A 26,262-nucleotide genomic window follows, 5' to 3' on the forward strand; every position below is an offset into this window, starting at 1 on the left:
CCAGTTTTTAGGTTAGCAGTCGGGGGCAGAGTATTTGCACCAACTAGAGATTGTCTCATTCAAATAATAATAAGACTTACAAAAGCTAGAATCAATCCTTCTACCACTGGATTTCAAAATCCTCTTCCGATTTCATTAACTCCCCTATAAACAACCCTCACAAAGATTGGAAGACTCAGTCTGTCATTCTGTTCTTTGACATTTACTCTTCATGTAAATAGGCTTATTCTGGGAACTTTTCTCTGGGCTCAGTTCCCAGCCCACTGTACCACGTACATGGTTATTCTGGTGCTTTGAAGTCTTCTTTTATGTATCGTGTCAATAGGTTAAACAGATACTGAGAATTAGAAAAATCCTATGTGTATCAATGAAGCAGTGGTATTTAAATCTTTCTGCTGCTGTGTTCTTCTTATTCTCAAAACATTTTCACATGTCTCATTAAAGCTGAAGCTGCTTAATTTTTCAAATTGAGGATTTGGTATATCATAAATATAAAAGTGACACAATTACAGCTTAATTTTACGTCATTAAGAATACATTTAAAAATATACAAAAATATGTATCCATTTACAGTGAGTTTTGCTGAAGCTGTAGCTTTTGTTCAATGATGTCTGAAAAACGAGGAACCTTTTTTGAAATAGCCACACGAATGTCATCAGTCACATTAAAGTGGCTTCTAGATTTTGCTTTAAAATGTAAAAGTGATGAGAATCCCAACTCACAAAGGTATGTAGTTGCGAACGGCACAAGGATTTCTAGAGCTGTCTTCGCCAGGTTTGGAAACACTGTTAACTGAGCACACCAGAAATCCTCAAGCTTCATTGTCTCAAATTCCATTAGGATTTGGCCATTAGCTCGTAATTCAGCAAGATCATTTTTCATTGAATAACCATCACTGACAAAACTCAGATTAAAAAGAAATGGATCCAGTATCCATTTACTTGCCTCAACAAGATCTCCAACAGAAAAATATCCGTGAAAGAAATTGCTCAACTGTTGCAGATGTAGTGTTATTTCGGCTGAAATGCCTGCCCCTTCGTTATCTGAAACAACAATTTCTTCAAGGAAAGGAAAGTTGGTAAAATTTCTCTTTTCAATTCGCTTAAGCCAAAATGGAAGCCTCCTAACAAAAGTAGATAATTTCTCTCTAGATGATACTGTGTTCATCCCAGTCCTTTGCATGGAGGCACTAAGTTCATTTATGTGTTTGAATAAATCTGCAAGGTACGCTAGGTGAATTTTAAACTCTTTATTTTCAAAGCCATCAACTAAATTACTGCTTTGGTGGTGAAGAAACTGATTTATTTCTTCATACATTTCAAAAACATGAGTAAGTATTTGGCCTCGGGAAAGCCACCTCATTTCAGTATGAAAAAGGAGAACATTGTATTCTACACCAATTTCTTCAAAAAAAGTCTGAAAGAGGCGATGATTTGGAGCTCGTCTTTTGATGAAATTTATTATTCTCACTATAGTAAACAAAGCATCTCTCAGTTTTGACGGCAATGTCTTTGTGACAAGTGCATGAGGGTTCAACATACAATGTGTGATCACAATATGAGGTACCTCTTTCTTCACATAGGCAACAAATTCTGAGTTCTCTCCAAGCATGCAAGAGGCACCATCAGTACAAATAGAGCCACATATCTCAAGTGCTACCTTATGTATCACAAAGAAGTCTCGGAGGAGACTGAACACATCTATTCCTTTCATGGTTAAATGCAACGGCTCACAGAATAGGAATTCTTCTATAATCTCTTTTTCTTTTACGTAGCGTACAAATGCCATTAGCTGACTGCAGCCATCCATGTCAGTTGTCTCGGCAAGCTGAATACCCACTTTAAGAGGACTAGCTTTGATATCTTCTAGAACTTGTTGTAAGATATCTCGGCTCATTTCATCAATTCTAGAATGGATCACATCATCTGATAAGGGAACCTGCTGAAGCTTCTTTTGTGCGTCTGGTCCCAAAATTATTTGTGCTATTTCCAGCGCACAAGGTTTCACTAATTTTTCAGCTATTGTATGAGGATTTTTTTCCTTGGCACATAAATATGCAAACTGATATGAGGCTTGTAACAAGGCATCCTCTTGAGACGCAAGTCCAAGTCCTTTCAAGGTTTCCCTCTGGTCACCTGGTGCTGGTACATGCTTCAGGCTGAGATCATGACCAGGTATGCCACCATGATGTCTATTAAAATGGTCAGATAGCTTTGATGGTCTGAGATCAGCATTGGAAAATACTGACCTACACAAAACGCACTGTGGGCGTTGAGTTCCATCAACCTCCGTTGCACAGGTGAACCAGTAACGAACATAATCATCATCCCATCTGCGTTTCTTCGACATGGCATTCCAAACTCTCGGGTGGTACCTCTAGATGCTGTAGAATTTTGCTTTGGGAATAAAATAAAAGCAACACATCAAAATTAGTGCCTAATCAAATTAGAGAATTATGGTGTGGTGTTGTGGATCAGCACCAGACTGTGAACCACAAGGTCAGCAGTTCAAATCCATCAGCTACTCCTGGGAAACCCTATACAGGGTAGCTACAAGTCAGAACTAAATCGACAGCACTTAACAACAACAATCAAATTTAAACAAAGCCACATCATATGCCATCCTGTCACATATCAAGAAATATCCTTCAGTATGTCAAAGCACAAAGCGCTTCTGTAGGATAAACTTTGAATCACATGATTGGTGGTTTGAGCCCACCAGCTGTTCTGAGGGAGAAAAATAAAGCTTTCTGTTTCCACAAAGATTTACAACATGGGAAAACCCTATACAGGGTCACTTTAAGTCGGAATCAACTAGACGGCAGTTAACTATATGTCAATGCAAAGTAAGTCATCACAGCATGACAGTTCAACTAAAGCTAACAACTCCTAGCTAAGTCCCTAGAATAAATGACTTGCCAGCAAATTATATACATTTTAGAGTTTAGGCAAACTTCAAAGTTACGCCTAAATTTGTTTTCCGTGATGCATGTTCTAAATCTGGCACATCCTTAGAATGAGGATCCTTTCCCTTCCATCTTGCTCCACGGACACATGCAACTGCAGTTAAGAACCAGTGAATAGAGAAAGGAGTCATTTAAGGAAGGGCATATTAGGACAAAGTGACTAGCTATTTTTTTTTTTTTTTTTAGTAGTTTAAGATTAAATACATGTGAAATTATTTTAAACTTCAGTAGTTTTAATTCCAAATTAAACACAGAATTTAAAACAGGTCTTTAAGTCTGATTATGCCATCGTTGATGCAGAGGTAAGTTACAGATTTGACTCCCAGTTTCCTTGGTGCTAGAGAGTAATGTGAAACACACCATCAGTGCATGATCACACTTGTTACTAAGTGCCACTGAGTCAATTCCAACTCACAGCGACCTTGTATAGAATTTCCAAGGAGAGGCCGGTGGGCTTGAACCACTGACCTTGCAGTTTGCAGTCCAATGTTTATACTACAGCACCATACCAAGACTCCTGATCACACTACCCATATCATAAAACCAAAATAAGGTTTGTTGGAGAAAAACTTCTACTGTTATTATTGAAACTTCAAACTTATTTTTCTCATAGAAGCACCAACTTAACTATAGTAACGAATCTCATGATGCCTTTTCATCTAACTACCCCCAAGAAATAAGCCCAAGCAATGGAATGGAAACAAGCACCCTCCTAAGGTTTGACACTTATCCCAAGAATAGGATGGAGAAGGATGTGGTTCTGTAGTTTAGTAAACGGAAGAAATCATCTGAGTTCCTGGCTAAATGTAGCTTCCTAAACTCGAATCTTAGAAATCTGACTCTCTAACTCTGGAGTTGTTGTTATTAAGTGCTGTCAAGTCGGTTCCAACTCATAACAACCCTACGTAGGGTTTCTGAGGAGCAGCTGTTAAGTTTGAACCAGCGACCTTGTGGTTCAAACCAACCTTGCATTCTAGCGCATTATCCTGCAGCACACCACACCAGTAGGACCCCAAAATCTTTATTTTAATCAAGCATTTTAGGTCATTTTTATAATATCTAGAGCAGCAACCCTAAACAAATGATGCCCATCATTATCACAGAGGACCCTTTTTAAAGTATACATGTCTTTGTACTATCTCAGAACTAAATCTGCTAGGTAGGGCAGAAGAATCGGAAATAAAGTTGTCCAGAGATTCTGATGCATATCTTAGTGAATAGTCAGATTTACAGGAGTAAGAGCATATCTTCCTAGTCAATTCCTAGGTCACAGAGATTCTAAGTTGACAAGTGAAGTACAAAAGCTTTAACACACATTTAAGTGCTGTGAGTTGACGGCAACCTCCTATGAAATTGAGGGATAAATCTAAAAAGAAAGTTATCTTTTCTCCTCCTTCTTTAACAATAAGCAGGTAGGCTTAACTGTATCTTCGAAAACATTCTATCTCCAAGATAAACAAGTGTTCACCAAAGTTTTCAAAGTTCTATTTTAGAATGTGGCTGAAATAATTTATCAGGAACACATTTAAACCCCAATGTGCACTTTGGTTTTAGCCAGAATAAGATCTGCTAAAAATATTTAAGTACTAGCTTTCTAATGGATATGCAAGATAAACTAGTTGCAAAATGTGCTTCTATGTAACTAATAAGTTGACCTACTATATGAGCCAGTTAGATACTGGGGATGTCTGTCAGTCAATAAAGAGGATCTTCAGTTTAAAGAGGTGTCCTGTGCACTATAGTATAAGCACTGGATTGCTAACCACAAGGTCGGTAGTTCATACCCACTAGCGGCTCCTCAGAAATCCTGTACAGGGTCACGATGAGTCGGAACCAACTCCATAGCACTTAACAATTAAAAAAAACAACAAATTTAAAGAACTGATTTCTTGCCTTCCTGTGTCAAGTAATGAGATGATATGGTCAGCATAAGCTTTATAGTCAGAGCTACTTCTAATTGATGACAGTAAAATTATTGCTATTGTTAAGCCATCCAGTTGGTTCTGATTCACAGCCACCCTGTATAGGGTTTCCAAGGTGCACCTGGTGGGTTTGAACCACTAACCATGTGGTCACCAGGCTAGTACTTATTGTACAGCACCTCATCAGAGCTCCTATATGATTATTGTTGTTGTTAAGTACCGCCAAGTCAGTTCCGACTCATAGTGATCCTGTATAGGGTTTCCGAAGAGCAGCTGGTGGGTTTGAACCGCCAACCTTGCAGTTCGCAGTGCTGATCCCACAGCGCCACACCAGAAGCCCTATACTATTATTAGATGAGCATAAAAAATGCTTGTCTCTTCATATTGTGTCCTGTATATTTAGTGTATATATTTTGGGGAGGAAAAAGGATGAGAAATCATTTTGTTTTAGTTTCATTAGAATGAAACTAAAGAGCCCTCTCCTATCCATCTGATTCCGCTACTCAAGTTTATCATTTTGGTTTAAGATTTACCTATTTTAAACAAGAGTTGTTTTTAACACCACCACCAACAAAAAACAGCCTCCCCCTCCCCCCAAAAGAGAACAGGTAGTAGGAATTTTCTAAATCCTTCAAAGATGAACTTACCACACAGAAGATTTTCTTGTGGTTTAGAATGAACCTCACAATTTTCACATGTTCCTTTGTGGCATTTAACAATCATAAGTTCCTAAAAAATGTAAATATTCAAAAAGCATCATATTAAGGAATTATTATTATTAAGAAAGGTATGACCATGGTATTGTGGTTGTGTTTAAATAACACCCTTTATCTATCAGAGATCAAAATCCAAACCCACTGCCTTAGAGTCAATTCAGGCTAATAGCGACCCCACAAGACAGAGTAGAAGTAAGGCTCCAAGACTGCAAAGGTTTACAGGAGCAGATAGCCTTATTGTTCTCCCATGGGGGATGCCGGGTTTTGAACTGCCAACCTTGCAGTTAGAAACCCAATTGGACATCTGGATATAATGATTACAAGTGAAATAAGATGACTAGGTTTCCTTTGAAATATTGTACTTCAAATCACACAAAATAAAGTGGAGATAGATGAATATACTGGCCTTGAGTAGGTACCTATGGAACCTGGATCATGCGCATACCATTTTCACTCTTTTCTATGTATGTCAATAAATTTCCATACTAAAAGTAAACTAGCGCAAAAATCATTATCTCTTTAAGCTGAAAAGAATCTGTTTTCAGAAAGGTTCTTTTTAAGCTTTTGAGAGAGATCTTAACGATGCTGGAAGATATAACAAAGTTAAATGATTTGGGAAGTTTATGAGGTATGAGTAGATATGAAAAAGTAATCCAAGAAAAGAATACACCAGCTATAAGTGAAACATACACATGAACAAATATTTAGAGCTGTTAAAGCAGACATTTCAACAATGAAAACATCCAAGAGCAATTGTGAATCTACAATACACTTTGAAATATGCCTAGTCCCTGCTATGTGCGGATGTTTGGAGAGCTGGAGGATTTAGTTTTTAAGTTTTACATTTGTATCAAGAAACTAGGAGAACAAGTCAAGAATGTTAGGAGTTGAGCATGCGCTCTAGAGGCAGACAGCTGGACTCCAGGCTTTGTCATTTAAGGGCTGCGAGAACTTCCCTAGCGTAAATCCCTCAAATGGAGACAATAGTTACCTACCTTATAGGGTTGTTGTGGGATTTAGGTTTGAGAATGCACGTAAAGCACACGCAGCTCTTAACTGGTAGGAGCTGTAGGTGTTAATATTACCGACGCCAAGTATTTTAGAGCTGGCTCGGGCTAGCGAAGAGCGCCAGCGGCACATCTAGAAGACCCCCGCTGTTTCCACCCGCTCATCTCGGGACCTGAGGCCAGGGAATCGAGTCAGGCGAGGCCCGTCTCAGGCTCCAATTCTGCTCTCCGCTCAGCCTGGGGTCCAGTCCCCGGCGCCTCAGAACTAGTGCAGGTCGCGGTTCTTCAGGTCCGACTCCCAAGTGAAAATCTATGAGGATCGAACAACCTCCGCCCAAGCCCTGTCAGAATTCCATCCGGGTTCCCGCGGTTGCTTCCCCCACCCTCGCTGATGGGCGAGGCCTGTCTTCGCACGCAGGCGCATTAGCAACAGGTTTGGACCCTGGCTGACTGGTGAATGCAAAGCGCACGCTAGCCCTTTCCGTTTTTAGTTTTTTAAAATAAAGGTTTTTACGTATATCTGAAGGATTTTTCAGTGATTGTGTCTGCCGGAAAGGATGCATCGTAAAATCCCAGCAATGGAAGGCATTTCCTTTTTAGCATTCAGAACACTGCAAATCACAATTTTGTTCTCCCTCTCCCCCACCTCCACTTAGATAAATTAGAGCCTGGGGATAAAATTTCCGGAGAACTGTCATCCATTTTAGGGAAAAAGAGTGTTAATTTTAAAGAAATAAACTCAGATAGGCTTTAGAGAAAATCTCAAAGGAGGAACTAAAAAATAAGACTGTTGAGAGAAACAAATCCACACACATACCTTTATTTCTAGAGTATTTTTGTTCAGAATGCCTATAATTTAAAAAATAAGTCTATCCGTTTTGTATAGTCAAATCTTGCTAGAAGCAGTCCTCATGACTGCCATTAAAGTGTGTGGTGGGAAGGGGTGCTGAGGAGGGGAGGCAAAAATATGTATCATTTGTAAGATTAAAGTCCTGTTTGAAGTTTCTGTCAGTGAAAAAAACGAAGAGATCAACTGTCCTGGCCCAGAAACTCACTCATTGACCTGTTGTCCTCCAGTTAGTTTCAACTCATAGCCACCCTATGGGACAGGGTAGGACTGCCCATAAGCTTTCCAAGGTGTAATCCTGTTGTGGTGCTGGAGGTAGGCAGAGGACTGCTAGCCACAAAGTTGGTGGTTCTAACCCACCAACAGTTCCTCTGAAACCCCATACAGCTGAGTCAAATCCAACTCAAGGCACTTAACAACAATTGTTAAGGAATTGCCCACTATTGCTTTTTCCCTCCAACTTCTCCCATTTGTAATGGGCATGTTTACCTTGTGCCCTTCTACCACTGTATTTTGGAAACAGATGATTTGCAAGATAGATTTCACAGGTTCACATGAAAAGCAATTTTGCCCCAGGACGGAATATATCTAAAGTCAATATTGATGGTTCAGAAGATAAGATTTTGGACTGAAGACTTTGGGGATAATGTGATGGGGTAAATATGTTCTGCATATAGGTAGAATATGAATTTGGGGGGGGGCAATGGTAGAGCTCTGGTAGCGTAGTGGTTACGAATCGGGCTGCGAACAGCAAAGTCAGTAATTCGAAACTACCAGCTGTTCCGCGGGAGAAAGATGAGGCTTTCTGCTCCCGTAAAGATTTACAGCCTCAGAAACACTGCACAGGGTCGCTATGAGTCAGAACCGACTCCACGGCACATAACAACAACAAATGGTGGAATGCTAGGAATTCTCCCCCCCACCCCCCCAAATATATGTTGTAATTCCTAACATCAGGCCTGTGGTTAAGAATCCCTGGTGACCCTGTGGATTAGGTATTGGTCTGCTAATCACAAGGTCAGCAGTTCAAACCTACCAGCCACTCTGCAGGAGAAAGATGAAGCTGTTTGTTCTGGTAAATATTTAGCCTCAGAAACCTTATGTAGGGTTACCTTGAGTTGTAATTGATTCAATGGCAGGGATATTTTCTATTTTTTGATACTTGTGGTTATAAACCCTTGGAGAAATGGTTTGTCTTTGTTATGTTAATGAAACAGGATCCATGGAGGGTGTGTCTTGAATCAATCTCTTTTGAGATATGAGATTAAATAAACAAGAGCCATAGCAGAGATGGGTAAAATAGATACCAGGCACACAAAGAGGCAGAAGTTCAAGAATAGGACCTTTTTACAAAGTCAACAGTCTTTCCCCTGGAGCTGACACTGAATTAAAAATTCTAGCCTCCTAAATTGAAGAATTGATACATTTGAGTTATGTGTTGGAGAAAAATATTGAAAGCACTGTAGAGTGCCAGAAGAACAAGCAAATCTGTCTTTGAAGAAGTGCAGTCCAAATAAATGCAAGGATGGTGAGACTTCAAGTCTTGTATTTTGGACATTATCAAGAGTGACCAGTCACTGGAGAAGGACATCATGATCAGCAAAGTGGAGGGCCAGTGAAGAAAGGAAGACCCAAAAGGAGACAGACTGACACAGTGGCAGTAACAGTGGGTTCAAATGTAACAATTGTGAGGAAGACAAAGGAATGGGTGTGTTTTGTTCTGTTGTGCATACAGTCATAATCAGTTGAAACTGACTCATCAGTACCAAACAGGGAAAAAAAAATGTGTTAAAGCCATCCTCTCGTAGTTCTGTTATAGTAGCACTAGATAACTAAGGCAGCCTGTTTGCTTACTGTAACAATACAGATTGTTGTTAAGTACCGTGGAGTTGGTTCCGACCCTGCACAGGGTTTCCGAGGCGGCAAATCTTTACAGGAGCAGAAAGTCTCATGTTTCTCCCACGGAACAGCTGGTAGTTTCAAACTGCCGGCCTTGAGGATAATAGCCCGATTCGATTTGTAACCACTACACTACCACAGATAGTGCTCATTATTTACCCCATGAAGTTCTTTTGAACTTTAGCTGCACTGAAAAGGCAGCTATAATTATTGAGATAACAAAACCAAAACTCAAATTAGAGCAGTACTCTAGATGTTACCTTTATTTCAAAATGCAACAGAAGTAAGATATGTATTTGGATATAACAGAACTGTAAGTAAATGAGACCTCACAAGAAGAATGAGGCCAAGAAAGTTTAGGGGTTATACTTTTTGTTGTTGTTCTTAAAAACTCATGGCATTTTCTAATAGATACTCACAGAAGCTAACTAGGCTTCCTGCCAGGTCTTTATTATCTACTCTACTACCAAATACTGGAAATAAGGCTATAAAACACTGTTACATATTCTCAAATGCATCTCTATACTGACAAAAGATAAATAAAACACAAAACAGACACCAATGTCAGGTTTTACAATGAACTCTCTTGCCCACTAAGAATATGAAAACATAAAAATCTGACGTTATTAAAGAAGAATGAAATGTTTCCATTGTTTTAATTTCATACTATTCTGAGCTGAGTCTTGATATACCGTGTATTAGCAATGTTTTTGTTGTAGTCATCAAATTGATTCTCACTCAGGGAGACCCCATCTGTGTCAGAATAGAACTGTGCTCCATAGTGTATTCAATGGCTGATTTTTCAGACCTTTATTCCATGGTATGTCTGGGTAGACTCATAACTTCAAGCATTTGGTTAGCAGCTGGTCACATTAACCATCGCACCAGCCAAGGACAAACTGATTTAGTCACTCTCCTACCAACACTATTTTTGAGATGCTGATTTAATGCAGTCTCCTTCAAGTGGTTTTTGGTAAAAAGCTAGTGAACTGTTAAATGTCCATGTGGTCATATCAGGTGTTTTTAACAGGTTGTTGTCACTGACTCTTTTCTGTATGTATTACCTTCACAATGCTCTTAGCAGAGGTCTGAGGACCATGGAAATCTCAGTTACTAAGTCTTGGTATGGCGCTGTGGGTTAATGCGCCAGGCTTTAAAGCCTTTTGAACTGCAATGTCGGCAGTTCAAGCTCACCAGCTACTCCTCGGAACCCCTATACAGGGTCGCTATGGGTCGGAACCGACTAGACAGCACTTAACAACAACAATATCCTTAAAAATGTCCTTAGTTTGTTGGAGAAACCGACTTTAGGTTTTATCTCTTGCAAATTGTATACAGAAGGCGACACCTGCTGGATATAAAGGTTAAGTACAATGGATTTCCTATAGTCTAATTTAATATTCATGAAAAAGGCAATAACGTTGAAAATAATAAACTGTATCACAAACCCATATCCTCTATGAGAAAGTAAAGGACTATTATGTCTATAAGCTCACGTCTAGAATGGTAAAACACACAGTGTTGAATGGTCTGCCTTAAAGATGATGAATTATTTGTTTACGGTTATATTTTAAATATGTCAAAGCTAACATACTTATTTCTGTTTATAAAGTAAAAGAAATATATTAAAAATCAAACTTCTAGAATTCAGATTGATACAGGAAAAAAGTTATCCACATGTTAGATTTCCTTTTAGGGATCTAAGGCCCTATACTTATAAAGTAACCGCAATTACAGAATTATTAGTAATAAAAAAACCAAACTGTTTTTGAGAAAAAGTAATCTATATTTTAAATTGTGCATGTACAAATACAAAAGGGTCAGAAACGTTGAAGAAATAAAAATTTGAAATGTGAGAACTGTTGAGCAGGTAGCAACCCAGGGGCTCTTCTCACATCACATACATAAAACTGAAATTAAAATCTGAATTGCCATTTAATGCACTTCCTCTTTATTTTGATTGGAAAGGCATGAATTTACTATGGGACTTGTGGAAGCTTTCTTAAAGTCTTACTACAGGCATTAAGAAGAACAGACAGGGATTTTTACATCTACAATTAGCAGCAAAAAGCTGAAAAGAACTTATCGGTTGTGTGCAATCCGAGTGACCTGCTATGACTCGTTACTACTGGCCAAGGAAAGAAGCCATGGGGTCATCTGGTCTCTGACGTTTCATTCTATAGGCCTCCATTTCCTCTTCCGTTGGTTCCCGAGTTTCATAAATGCTATTATAAGGCCGTTTCCGCTCATCAATTTGCATGATCTCCTTGACGTGAAGAAGGCGGGCCTCTTCTGCATTCAATGCCTGTAGCGAGGGGCAAAAATGAGTACCATGACACTACAGAACATCTCTTTTGCTCCAAAGAGGCACAGAACCAAAACATACCCTAAATACGAACTGCTATATAAAAAACCTAGACTGCTTGAAACAGCCTGGGAGTCAGTCAGTCCTCCCACTGGTAAGCTAGGGCTAACGGATGGCTGGTGCAACATTTCCAGAGCACAAAACATTCTCTGCCATTTTTAGTCAATGTTAAAGAAATCCTACTGAATTAGAAAATCTGATTAAAGTTCATTTTACTGATACAAACCCACAACTGATGTTTTGGTAAAGACTGTAATTTGATGTTTCCCAAGAATTTACTGAAAGCTAAAAATTGTGGAATTAGAAGATAAGTCTTTCTGGACAACATGTGAATAGCTTGATAACAACTTTTAATACATATTTCTTCTGTGTACTAGTGATATTTATCAAATACTTTTAAGAACTCAATTCCTAGTGCCACAAAAAACATACTTTCTAATTATACTGCCACCTGTTGCCATCAGGTTGATTCCGATCCCTAGACCCCTATAGGACAGAGAGGAACAACTGCTCCTTAGGGTTTCCTAGGCTATGAGGAATTCTTAAGAGGACACTGCCAGATCGTCTCGCCTGTTGAGTAGCTGAGTGGGCTTGAACATCTGATCTTTCCATTAGCAGCTAACATTTTAACCCCTGTGTCACCAGGGTTCCTTACTCTAATTTTAGACCTTCTATAACAACACTCCAGAAATCACCCAGACTTTGGGTTGGTTTCCTCAATTTGATAATTTGTCATTTTTACTATTTAGACTTCACAAAGTACCTTTTTCAATTTTTCACGTTTTTCTTCGCCATCACTATCTGAACTGCTCTTTCGATGCTTCTTCTTCTTCTTCTTCTTTTTCTCTTCCTTAAGTTTTTCTTGATGCATCTGAGTGGGAGGATTTAAATACAATGCTGTTAAATGTGAAAACAAACCTCTAATATAAGTCCTAAAGTCCTCCCTCCAGAACTTAGAGATCTTTAGGACAAACGATTACAGACTTACCTCCATAAGGGTTTGAGGCTTCTTCATGGACTCTTCTCCAGTTTCATCACTTGGAATACATTCCTCTGCATTCTGTGTAATGACATATGAGAAAATAAAATTGTTTTGTTTGTTTGAATTCCTTATTGTGAATTGGCTGAAGCTCTATAGAGCAGATCAGTTTCCATTCAACAATTTATATGCATTTTGTTTCATGTCATTAATTCTAATTCCCGCAATGTAACATCACTTATCCCACTTCCTCCTTACATTTCCTACTTCCATTTCTCCTTCTTTCCTCATCCTTCTGAACTTTGTTCTGCGGTAAATGCTGTCCTTTTGATTTTAATACTTATAATGCCTGATTATTCTAAGATGTGCATACCTCACTAGTACTATTGTTTCCCTTTTAGGTCTGTCTGTCCTTTGGCTGAAAACTGAGTCAAAGGGGGTGAGCTCACATCCAGACCTGAAGGGTGGTTGTTGTTTGTTGCTAAGTGTCCGAGTTGGTTCTAACTTACAGCGACCCTGTACAGGGTTTCCAAGGAGCAGCTGGTGAGTTTGAACCACCAACCCTGCGGTCCAGTGCTTTATCCCAGTGTTATGCCGGAACTCCTGAAGGGTGATTAAGGACCATAATTTCAGGGGTTCCACAAGTCTCTATCTGCTCAATTGTTGTTGTTAGGTGCCACTGAGTCGGTTCAACCCATAGCGACCCTTTATAGGGTTTCTGAGGAACAACTGATGAGCTTGAACCACTGACCTTGAGGTTCAATTCAAACTAACTTTGCAGTTCAGTGCTTTGGTTCTGAATTTTATTCCACATTTTCCTCCCACTCTATCCAGGACATTCCAATGGGCTCCCTTTCAGAGTAGTAGTGATGGTAGGCAAGCACCACCTAGATGTGGTCTCAGGGTTGTGGAAACTAATGTTGGTGTGTTCCATTGGTTCATTGCACTTATTGCTCCAGTAGGATGTTGAATTTGGTTTTATGGACTATGTTACGCCTGTTGATCTTAGTGCTCCCTGAAACTATGGTCATGAGCTCCCAGGCCCAGTAACTCATTCCCTCAACATTTGGTTATGTCTTAGGTCTCCAGTAGGTTCTACCACTTTCATGGACTTATTAGCAGCAATGGTAAATACTCATGAATAAACATCCTGTGTAACATATATCCATTGGTGGGTATATGCCCACTCTCCCTCCCACACCCACACAGCCCGTGTGTCTGTCTATCCCTGCATCCAGTCATAATCACCACTATAGCAGGACTACAATACATTAATTTGACTTGAGTGTTACAGCTACCAATCATCAAAGGAAAAGTTAAAATTTGAAACATAAGAAATTATACTGAGTTTGACTTCAAAGAATTTTAGGCAGTTTTGCACATTTAAGAAGCAGGTGATAAAAGTACTTACAACAATCTCCTTCCCAGCTTCTCCAGTACAGTAAGAATACTTGACAAAAGAATGACAGCATTTGTATCCCCATCGGCCTTCTTTCCAGTAAGATCCCCAGATATGCTGAAAAGAGAGAGGTGTTACTTTAAGAGGTACCTGAGAAGTGGGTACTCTCATACGTGGTGGGTAGGAAAACAAAACAATAAAGTCCGTTTAAAAGGTAATTTCAGAGGAAAAGAACAGAAAGAACAAGGCTGACTAACAGGAGAGGGTAGCTGGGCATTGGGTGTGAAAAGCAAGCACTATGGTTGCAATGGGTATTACAGTCTAGTCCTATTAATCTATAATAAACACACACACATGATAATAATTGTTTTTTCCTGAAAACTTTACAAGGGTTGGGAAATCTTCAGCCTACATTCCCACGTGGCAATAATTGGCCATTGTAGAACAGCAGATGACATCAGACAAAATCTGTGTTTTCCAGTTCGTTCAATTTGCCTTGTCCATTTCACTCATATATGTTACTGGGCTGGCTCCTATAGGCAGCTGAATTTTTTACCTCATTGTATGCTTTTAGATATGATGTAATATGAAACATCCCACATCAACTATGAAGCATTTTTGACAAAAACATTTAATTCATATCTAATTAAGCATCCAGTCTCGATGTCAGAAGAGACTTTGAAACTTGCTCTTGATAAAGTAAATGGAAGAAATTGGGAAGCAAAAGACCTGAAGACATAGTCAAGTATTATAATGAAATATAATACTTATATTTAATTGTATATGTATTATATACAATAATCATAAACATTTGATGTTCAACCATTTCAAGAGGTAGCATATGATCAAGAACCGATGGTACTAAAGGAAGAAGTCCAAGCTACAGTGGAAAGGCACTGGTAAAAAACCAGGCTCCAGGAATTGATGGAATACAAACTGAAATCTTTTAACAAACTGATGCAGCACTTGGAGGCACTCACTCATCTATGCCAAGAAATATGAAAGACAGCTATCTGGCAAACTGATTGTAAGAGACCCAAATGTACACCCATCCAAAGAGGTGGCCCAATGGACAATATCATTAATATCACATGCACGCAAAATTCTACTGAAGATAAAAACAAGCAAACATACAAAAAGGACCATTGCAATAGTACACTAACAGGGAAAAAGTTCAAGATTTGGAAGAGGACATGGAACTAGGGATATTACTGACATCAGAAGAACATCAGGCTGAAAGCAGAGAATACAAGAAAATTGTTTACTTGTACTTTATTGACTATGCAAAGGCTTTTGACTGTGTGGATCATGGCAAACTAGGGATAACAATGTGAAGAATGGGCACTCCAGAACACTTCATTGTGCATGTGAGGAGCCTGTACTTATACCAAAAGGCAGATGTTAGAACAGAATATGGGGATATTGAATAGTTTAAAATCAGGAAAGGTGTGTGCCAGGGTTGTAGTCTTTCACCATACTTATTCAATCTGTATGCTGAGCATGTACTCCAAAAAGCTGGATTATATGAAGAAGAATGTGGATGGAAAGAAGACTTATTAACAACTTACAATATGCAGAAAATACAACCTTATTTACTGGAAAAGAAGAGGATTTAAAATACTTACTCATCTTCAGTAAGAATTGTATTTCAATGTAAAGAAAACAAAAATCCTCACAACTGGACCAATAAATAGCATGATAAGTGGAGGAGTGATTGAAGTTGTCAAAGACTTTAGTCTGCTTGGATCCACAATCAACACTCCAGGAAGCAGCAGTCAAGTAACGAAACAACGTATTGCAATAGGCAAATCTGCTGCAAAGGACCTCTTTAAAGTGTTCAAGAACAAAGACTTAAGTTTGAAGACTTAAGTGTGCCTGACCCAAGCCATGGTATTTTCAGTAGTCTCACATGCATGTAAAAGTTGGACAGTGGATAAAGAAGACTATAGAAGAACCAAAGCATCTGAATTATGGTGTTGGAGAAGAATATTGAGGATACCATGGACTGCCAGAAGAACAAATAAATCTGTGTTGGAAGAACAGTCAGAATGCTCCTTAGAAGCCAGGATGGTGACACTCTGTCTCTATACTTCACACAGGTTATCAGCAGGGACCAGTCCCTGGAGGACATCATGCTTGGTAGAGGGTTAGCGAAAAAGAGGAAGACCCCCCAACAAGATGGATTGACAACAGTAGCAACAGCAATAGGTTCAAATGTAACAGCAACTGTGAGGATGTACACGACCTGGCAGTGCTCCTTTCTGTTGTGCATAGGTCACTATGACTTGGAACAGACTCGAGGGTACCTTACAACAAGAACAACAGTAACTAGACATTCAGACCTAAAATCCCATTTATACAGAATACAAGAATAAGTTATGAAGCCATAAGGAAATAGTCAAATACAGAACATGAGACTTCAAGGTAACTGGGCTGAGCTCTTCAATGGTCAATGCCAAGAAAAAGGGGAGAAATGTTTTAGAAAACAGAGACTAGAGAACATAATATCCAAATAGCAATTAAACTTTTGACTTGAAATGTACTGCTATTAATAAGAAGGCATTTTGGGGTCTATTCTGGAAAATGTGATTATGGGTCACATATTAAGATGGTATTAGAGAATTAATGTTCACTTTCCGAGATGTGATTGTGTCACTATGGTTATGCAGTGTAATATCTTTATTTTAGGAGACATGTAATACAATGTTTATGGGTGGAATATAATGATATCTGTAATTACCCAATATCCCAGTATCTTTTTTTTTCTTAAATAAATACAAAAAAAAAAAAAAATAGAAAAAATATGTGAGTGCGCATATGCGTATGCTAAGTTATCTCAGCATATGTTCACATACACACACAGACAAAGCATATTTACTAAAACGTTAAAAGAATTCTGAACCTAGGTGGTGGATATGCAGGCAGCTATTGTAGTTGTAATATTCTTATTTTTACTATTTTTTTTAAAAGTTGCATGATACAAAGTCAAAATTCTAAAAAAGAAGAAGAAAAAAAAGCATAGCAATGACTAAGTAATGTGTTATAATAGAAAATGCAACCCAGAATAAAATGCTACCAAAGAGACAAGAAGGTTTCGGTTGAACACATACCGTGTGATTGTTGATCTTCACATCTTCCTCATATTTGGAGGAGGCAACAGCTCGCTCCTGCCCTTTGATGACAGTTCCATGTCTTGAGTACTCCACATAGTCCTCAGTCTGAGCTAAAAGCAATTCAGCTGGAGGGGCATCCAGGTGTTCTTGGCCACCATACTAAAAGGAAACAGTGTGCTATTAAAGAAATTATAAATAGATTTGCATTCCTATCTCTGCTGAAGGGTTTATTACCCATCAGAAAGACAAAAGGAACATTCTTTGAGAGGCTTTGTCTTAAAATCACAGTGAAAATAAAAACCAGAAAACAGAACACTAAAACGCCACCAAATTTTATAAGCAAATAAAGTCAGTCTCAGGTGTGATTCACCTGTTGAGTATGGCAGGTTAAAAAAAGCCATCAATTCCTTTTATCCCTTTGTGCATGACATTTTGCCACATGACTATACTACTCTTCCATTAAGAGGACTCTATTTCTCCACCCCTTGAATCAGGATTTGGCCATGTTACTTGCTTTAGTCAATGGGAAATTGGTATGATACAAGTTAAGGATGAATAGCACTTGCGTATTATTGTTGTTATATAGGTGTCATCGAGTTGGCTGTGACTCAGTGGCATGCACTCTGTTGCTCTTCTCTGAGCTGTCCATATAAAGTAGGAGTAGGAGGGACTAGTCTACTGGAGAATGAGTGCTGAAATGAACTATCACAGATGAATCTCTCTTTGGACAATTAGCCGGCTAACTGCTAAATACCAGAATGAAGCCACCATACTCCATACAGACCCACATCAGGAAACCCCGTTGACATACAGAATCAAGAGAAGTTATACATGTTTATTCTAAGCTACTAAGTTTTGGAGTGGTTTGGTTTCCTATAAAAGCTAAATGATATCTGATCTGAATTCCCATCTCTTTGGGTCCCTGTCTTCATCATCGAAAGTCTCCACCTGCTAAGTGCCATACAGGAGCCCTACTGGTGCAGCAGTTAAGCACTTAGCTATTATCTGAAGTATTGGTGGTTTGAGGCCATCAGCCTCTCTGTGGGAGAAAGATGTGGTAGTCTGCTTCTGTTAATAAGTTTCTAACAACTGATTAAGTAAGACAATGGGAAGGAAGGGATATTGGAATATTCCTCATAGAATAAAAGGGACTCTCTCTATATTGCATTCCAAATGGAAAACACATGCTTGTTACCTAGTAACTGCTATTTAGTATCATTCTTCTTTTAGCATTTTGTCAACATTACCTTTTCCAGGATGCTTTCTTTCTGCTGTTCTTTGAAATCTTCTTTTTTAACTTTGAATGATTTATATAAAAGCTCTAGTTTTGTAGGATCTGCCTGCAGATGCACTTCAGAACCCTTGTCATAGGCTTCCCAGGCAAACACTAGAATCATCAAAAACATTCACCTCAGTGGCCAGACATATTTGTCACATCCTTCTTAAAAGTCAGCTTAAAATAATGTTTCCAAATGTATTAACAAGCTAATAAAAAAAGCCTTAATATGAGAGCACTTACGTTGTGTCTGAGCCATTGAGATGGTATCCCCCGTGTAGCGAACAAAGTTATCTCCTGCATAACTAACTCTGCAGACACAAATTTAAAACAAATGGTTCAGAGAAAGTGTTTTCTTTTAAGAAAAGTTCATTCTTTTGTGATCCAATCATACATGACATTCATTTTAATTAAGATTTAGTTTTATGCTTAAATCTTCCTTTCTTCATCTTGAAATTTATAAATTTAACTTTATACTTACTCATCTGGATTCTTTCCTGCATTGGCATAGGGATTCTCTCTCATTGCTCTAGTTTTGGGATCATAATAAGCAGAATTTGGATCTAAATTTCGTAAATACTAGAAGAAAAAAAAAAAAAAGGTTAAAGACTACATTAATATTTACTCATAGCAAAAAAGATTTCAATGTATTAGTAGAAGAGTTGCTTATGATATATTAAGTTGGTAGGTGCATATCTGGGGTACAGATGATCTTGGTACCTAATCTTTAAATAATTCTGACTATAATATCCATATACTATATGAGTGGACAAAATTTAGGTTAAAAAAAAAAACACAAATGTTTTTCAAATAAGAATATTAGGTTGACAAGACATACTTTTGCAATATCTTCTCTAATCCTGAGATTTCGGACAGTAATTCGTCTCTTAGAGTCAAAATTCTGTCCTGGCATGTCAATATCATCTGCATATTTATCTTCATCCTCATCTTCACTATTATGTTCTTTTTCCTAAGGAAGAGAGAGAGGAAAACCATTAGAAAAAAAAAGATGAACATTTCGTTTGTTTCCTTTTCATTTCCCTTTAACCAAATGATTATTCACGTGTGTTATTTACTGATACAGGTCAAGGGACGGATTCATATTAGCCACTAGAAATTTAAAATTTTAATGATTACCCAAGTAGAGAAAATATTTATTACCGTCTGAGAATTTGGTTCTTCCTCTCCCCACTGGTGTTTTGGAGAATTCTGCATCATGAAACAAAGAAAAGAATTTACACTGGTAATTCACTAAATCAACTGATTAGTTAACACTTTAATAACATACTTAAGGGAACTTAATTGTAACTGAACAAATTCTCTTATTTCTACCATAATGAGAACAACAGATGTTCTGAATACAAGTATGCCATCCTGAATGGCATATAAAGTCAGAAAATTTCTACAGAATTTTCATTGATTTTGGATTATAATCACATGAAGATACCATGAAGATTAAGATGACCAATAAGGAGCCCTGGTGGCACAGTGGTTAAGTGTGGAGTTTACTACTAACTGAAAGTTTGGAGGTTTGAACCCACCAGTGGCTCAGCAGAAGAAAAGCTCTTGCGATCTGTTCCCATAAACACTGAAGTCTAGAAAACCCTATGAATAGTTCTGTCTGAGTTAGAATAAACTCAAGAGTACACAGGAAGATATATAAATAATGAATTAATAGGTCAATTATATAAAGCTGTATGTACAAGAGTCATGGTATTGCCTATAAATGCAAAATATAGGGTGAAAAATAAACTGTAATGATAGAGGATTGGTAATCTAATTTATGACACACAATGAACACTAAGAAACTATTTAAAAGTGATCCCATTAAAAGAGACCTACATAAATGGAAAAATATGCTAATGGACAGAATGACTAAACACTGTGAAAATGTCAATATCACTCGGTGATCTATAGCTATAATGCAACCCAATTCAAATTTTTAACATTTTTAACAAAGTGGAAAAACTAATCTACAATTTTATATGGAAAAGAAAGAGGCCCCAGATAGCTAAAGTATTATTGGAAAACAACAACAAAGCATGAAGCCTCACATTTACCTATCTCAGACCCTACTATACAGCTACCGTAGTCAAAACAGCTTGGTACTGGTACAATGATAGACACACAGAACAATGGGACAGAACTGAAAATCCAGAAACGAATCCATCCAGCTATGGACAGCTGATTTTTGACACAAGTCCAAATTCCATTAAATGGGGAAGAGATAGTCTATTTAATAAACGATACTGGCAAAACTGGGTATCCATTTGCAAAAACAGGAAACAGAATCCATATTACACACCATAAACAAGAACTAACTCAAAATGGATCAAAGACCTACATATCAAACCTAAAATTATAAAGTTCAAGGAGCAAAACATAGGAACAAAGATAGGATACTACTTTATGGCATGAATAGACTATTATATATAACTAAATATTCAGAAACAGAAGATAAACTAGAAAACTAGGAGCCCCTGCAAATTAAATACTTATGTTCATCAAAAGAGTAAAAAGAGAGACTATAGACTTGGAAAAAAATTTTGGCAATGATATATTTGATACACATCTACTATCTAAAATTTGTAAAAATTTTAACACCTCAAAATAAAAATCTACAATGAGATACCTAGCATCTCACCCCCTAGAAATAATGATACTAATCAAAGAAGCAGAAAACAACAAATACTGGTGAGGTTGTGGGGAGATTGCTGGTAGACTATGGAAAATGGTATGGCACTTTATTAAAAGGCTAGAAATAAAAATACTTTATGATACAGCAATTCCATTCCTAAGTAGATGTATAAAACCTGTGACAAGAATAGACATCCGCACACTCAAGTTCATTACAGCATTATTCACAATAGAAAAAGATGGAAACAACCTAAGTGTCTGTCAATGTATGAATGGATACATAAATTGTGGCACATACAAACAATACGCCACAATAAAGAATAATGATGAATCTGTGAGACATCTCACAACATGGATGAATCTAGGAGACACCGCACTGAATGCAATTAAGTCAGTCAGAGAAGGCTAAATACTGTGAGACTACCATTATAAAAACAGGTTTGCTCACAGAAAGAAACATTCTTTGATGGTTAGCAGGGACGGGAGGGGATAGGAAAGAGAATTGCTATCTAGATAGTGGTGTTGTTGTGTACCATCGAGTCAGTTCCGACTCACAGCAACCCTGTATAGCAGTGGCTGGTGGGTTTGAACCACCAACCTTGCAGTTAGCAGTCCAGTGCTTATCCTACAGTGACACCAGAAGACACATATTCATTCTGGTGAAGAGAAAGACAATAAAAATACAGGGGAAGTTAGAACAATATGAACAAGGCAGAGGAAGATACTGAGAGAGATACAAGAACAAAGGGCACTGTAGGATAAGCACAGTACCACAAGGTTAATTTGAGCCACAAGGTCAGTGGTTCAAACTCACCAGCTGTTCCTCAGAAACCCTATACTGGGTTGCTGAGTCAGAACCAATTCAATGGCACTTAACAGCTACATCAATGATAAGCACTGAACTGCAAATCACAATGCACCAGTTCAAAGCCACCAGCAGCTCCGTGGGAGAAAAATGAGGCTTTCTGCTCCCTCAAAGATTAACAGCAGTCACTATGAGTCAAAACCAACTTGACAACACTTAACAACAACAACAAACAAAAAATACTATAAACACATAAAATCCTGCAACAATAGTTGTTGTCAGGTGCCATTGAGTCGGAACTGACTCATAGCGACCCCATGCACAGCAGAACGAAACAATGTCCGATCCTGGGCCAACCTCACTACCGCTGCCACACTTGAGGCCATCAATGATGCTACCTGGCCAATCCATCTCGTTAGGGGTCTTCTTCTTTTTCTCTGACCCTCCACCTTACCCAGCATGACATCCTTCTCCAGTAGTAACAAAAGTAATAACAAACAATTTGTGAGTGGATACATATACAGATATGTATGCTAAATAGGTGTGGGAGGTCACATAGCACTACCTCCATGTGCATATAATGGTATATGGATCTTTTAGTTTACATATTTCAATGTACTGCATGCATATCCATATATATAATAGTGCACAAAGGGGACACAGTTATGGAAACTTTTTAGACAGAACCAAATACCTTGCAGGACTGAGCTCGGTTTAAAGGCATCGAAACAGTCTCAGGAGACATCTAGAGAAACTGGCATGATATAATTCATAAAGATTATGTTCTACATCCTAGCTTGGTGAGTATGTCTGGGATCTTAAGAAATTGCAAAAGGCCATCTAAGATACAACTACTTGTCTCTTCCTGCCTGGAGCAAAGGAAAGCGATGGAAACTAAAGACTCAAGGAAGTGATTAGTCTGAAGGATTAATGACTCACACGAAGCATTGCCTCCTCTTACTTAAGACCAAAAGAATTAGATGGTGCTTGGATAGCAATTACTGACTGCTCTGACCAGGAACACACTATAAGGTGCTGAGCAGAATGGGTGGAAAATGTAGAAAAAAAGCTCAAATTCATAAAAAAAGACCAGACTTATTGGTCTGATAGAGACTGGAGGAACCCTCAAGACTGCTGCCCTAAGTCTCCTTTCTAACTTGGAACTAAAGCCACTCACAGAAACTCCCTCTCAACTAAATACACTGCTCTGTGAACTAAACAGTAACAATCATGAGGAACATGGTAGTGAGAACAATCAACTACACAAGACCAAAAGAACAACATATGTCCACAAGCTAAGATGAGAAGGCAGGCAGGAGCAAGGAATCAGGTGAATAGAAATAGGGACTACAGGGTGGAAATGGGAAGAGAGCTGACATATTGCAACCAATGTTATAGAACAATTTATGTATCAATTACTGAATGGAAAACTAATTTGCTGTGTGAACTTTCGCCTAAAGCACAACAAAATGTTTAGAAAACAAAACTAACAAAAAAACAGTTTCCTATCCAAGGTGCTAGAGAATATGTACAAGATGTTGCTACTTTTTTTGAAAAACAAAAATGAGGGTAAGAATAAGATTATATTATTTATATTGTTAATAATTATATATTAGCAATCCTTAATAGACTCACAAGCAAAATAAAAACAGTTATTGGACATGTTTTATGTCCAATTTTATGTCACAGTTATGGGGCCTGTAGAGAGATGGAGTGAATACAGGCAGGAGAGGGAAACTTTTCACTGTATACTTTCTTAAATTTTTAAAAAATTTTTGAACCATGTGATATTATCTAAAATTAAAAAAAAATACGACAGGCTGTACATTTAATGACACAAAAATAGGTCTTCATTCTATTACATACAAGGGGGCTTCAAAACATTCATGAAAAATGAAATGAAATGATAATGGAATTTTTCCACCATCTTTTTGAAAAAGAAGACCCCTTGAATTGTTCAATTAGAAGAGCAATGAACATATGTACGCATAAAGATTTTTATGAATCCTTGAAATTATTTTTGGATGGATGAATCTAGTAAATTAAATTGAGAAAGAATAGATAACTATTTCATGGCACTACTCTTTCTCCAAATGACTCCATCAATCTATATTCCCATCAACAGGATTAAAAGTATCAGTTTTACTCTTCCATTTCAGCAACTCTTCTCTCTAAAATTCTTTCCAACTGACCAGCTAAACAACATTAACTGTTTCATTTTTTCACTTCTTTGATTACTAAGAGTTTAAAATTTAAAACAATTGATTGCTTTCATTACTCACAGCCTGTTCCACTAATTTTCCTGAGGCTAATTCTTCTTGTAGTTTTTGGGCTTTCAGCGTTCGTTTTGCCTAAAAAACAGAAACATTTAAAATTTACTTACAATATTCAAATGGCCATTTAACTTTCATACATTTAAAAAGTATAACTTGATTACTTTCAGAAAAGGTCACTGACCAAAATAATCTCATTACGATTCCTCTAGCTCTAAAATTTATGACTGTCTTGACATTGACCCTAAAGTAATGTTGAGACGATTAGGAGGGAAGGGAAGCTAGATTAGTGGAAACAGAACAAACAGAATAGAAATAATGAGAATGTTGAATGTTAGGATAAATGAAAAATCAACATTTATCCTAAGATCTATGACTGTCTAGAGAACAGGGGTTGTAAACTTCTATTTGGGCCCAGCAGGTAGTGTAGACTGAGCCAGATAGCATCAGTTCAATTGCAGAGAGCAATTGCAGTAAACCACCTGACTCCAGATGACTGACTAATGGCAGGCCCAGGCTAATAGGCATCTATTTCAGTACTCAAGAAAAGGATGAAATCCAAATTTTTATGTGACATCTCAAGAATTTTAAATGCTAAGTCAAATTTTAAAATAATGCAGTATGACTTTAGTTTTAAAGGAATGGTGAAGTCATAACAGAAAATAATGAAGCTGAATTAAAATAAATCTAAATTCTCTAGAACAAGTGTTGTGCGAGACAAATAAAATAGGTACATGGGCAAGATACAGTCTACGGGTTACAAAGACCTAAAGTCAAAAGCTTTGGATACTAAGCTGTTTTCATGTTTCCAGTTAATTTTACAACCTAAGAAAGTAAAGAACAATAAATGAATCAAATGAAAAGAAACTCTTGAAAATAGGGTTAGCACATTTTTATTCTTTCACTACTCAATGAGGTCCACTAGTAGTAGTATACAACTGCCTCTATTTTTATAATGCTTTAAGACTAAAAAATTAAGAGTTGCTAAATTACAAACACAGCAGAGAGTAGATTCTTTAAGGATAATAGAAAAGCAGGCACTTTTGCTGACCAGATCAACTTTGGCATATTCTTCTACAATTGTCATGTGTTCTTCTGGATTGTAGCCATTCCACCGATCCCTCTTCCCATCGTAGTCAAACGTCAACTGAGGTTGGACATGCTCATCTGGAGCAATATTAGTACCTGTAAATTTTGCTCCAACTCGCCTAGGTCGCTGAAAGACAGACGAAGAATTAATTTTTCTTAAGTACTGGCAATTCATAGCAAAATATCATAAAATTTTTACAGAGCTGGAATAAAAATAGATTTTTATGGTCAAATCAATTATCACTGAAACTTCAGCAGAAATTTTCTGATGGTACTGAACTAAGTCGTTCATATTAATTTTTATTTAACTTATACCCAAATATAAGTAGTTTAAAAAAAAACAGAATTAAGCTGTCTGATAAGGAGAAAAGAAAGGAAGACGCTGGTGGTAATTTCCAAAATTCTCAAAGGCAAACTTACCTCAAAGCAATCTTTCTTTTTATGTGTCATGGCCCCACAATTTTCACATGCTCCTTTGCGATACTTAGTAGTTATGGAATTCTATACATGGATATAAACAAAATCATTTTATTTATCTGAATAAGTTAGAAATAATGTTGGCTCTCATTACTATGTTATCTAATGAAATCATTTATTTCTTAAGAGGAAAAACCTTTAAAAGTCTCTCTACATTTGTAAATGAAAAAGTTGAAGAATTATAGCAGTATTAAATTTGTAAAAGAAAACCCAGAAGCCACAGTAGCATGTGTGAATTTCAATGCCAGATAAAGGATTATATAATCTGTTTCAGCTTTATACACTATTGCACTAACAGTTCTTGTACTAAATTCTTAAAATTAAATTTCTACATAAGCAAAGACATATGCCTACACACCTCTTTTACACCCCTCTTGTACCATTCTCCAGAAGAACTATATTGCCTTTGTTTCTCTGGCTGTGGTCTTTGATGCTTTAATGTAGGTCTTTTTGATGGATCAATATACCATGGTACTGAAGAAATATATTGAGG

General features: G+C 37.6%; 2 protein-coding genes across 2 annotated transcripts in view; both read right to left on the minus strand.

The window, feature by feature from the left end:
- Nucleotides 1-232: 232 nt before the first annotated feature.
- Nucleotides 233-2,391, minus strand: LOC102815973 (chromosome unknown open reading frame, human C5orf54). The gene has a single exon (XM_006864926.1). It carries the CDS (start codon nt 2,347-2,349, stop codon nt 568-570), a length of 1,782 nt encoding a protein of 593 aa, XP_006864988.1. The 5' UTR covers nt 2,350-2,391; the 3' UTR covers nt 233-567.
- A 9,090-nt stretch (nt 2,392-11,481) lies between these two features.
- The window catches only part of SLU7 (SLU7 splicing factor homolog (S. cerevisiae)), a 15,344-nt gene continuing 563 nt past the window's right edge, over nt 11,482-26,262 (minus strand). The window contains exons 2-15 of the mRNA XM_006864943.1: nt 26,128-26,257; nt 25,713-25,793; nt 25,255-25,419; nt 24,213-24,281; nt 19,650-19,697; nt 19,327-19,458; nt 18,970-19,067; nt 18,732-18,799; nt 18,460-18,599; nt 17,210-17,371; nt 14,112-14,216; nt 12,710-12,781; nt 12,485-12,592; nt 11,482-11,661 (exon numbers count right to left, since the gene is read on the minus strand). Of these exons, the coding sequence (XP_006865005.1) occupies nt 11,482-11,661; nt 12,485-12,592; nt 12,710-12,781; nt 14,112-14,216; nt 17,210-17,371; nt 18,460-18,599; nt 18,732-18,799; nt 18,970-19,067; nt 19,327-19,458; nt 19,650-19,697; nt 24,213-24,281; nt 25,255-25,419; nt 25,713-25,793; nt 26,128-26,257 (1,558 nt within the window). The remainder of the gene's footprint in view (nt 11,662-12,484; nt 12,593-12,709; nt 12,782-14,111; nt 14,217-17,209; nt 17,372-18,459; nt 18,600-18,731; nt 18,800-18,969; nt 19,068-19,326; nt 19,459-19,649; nt 19,698-24,212; nt 24,282-25,254; nt 25,420-25,712; nt 25,794-26,127; nt 26,258-26,262) is intronic.

This window comes from Chrysochloris asiatica, unplaced genomic scaffold (assembly GCF_000296735.1).
Source record: "Chrysochloris asiatica unplaced genomic scaffold, ChrAsi1.0 scaffold00073, whole genome shotgun sequence".
NCBI lineage: Eukaryota > Metazoa > Chordata > Mammalia > Afrosoricida > Chrysochloridae > Chrysochloris > Chrysochloris asiatica.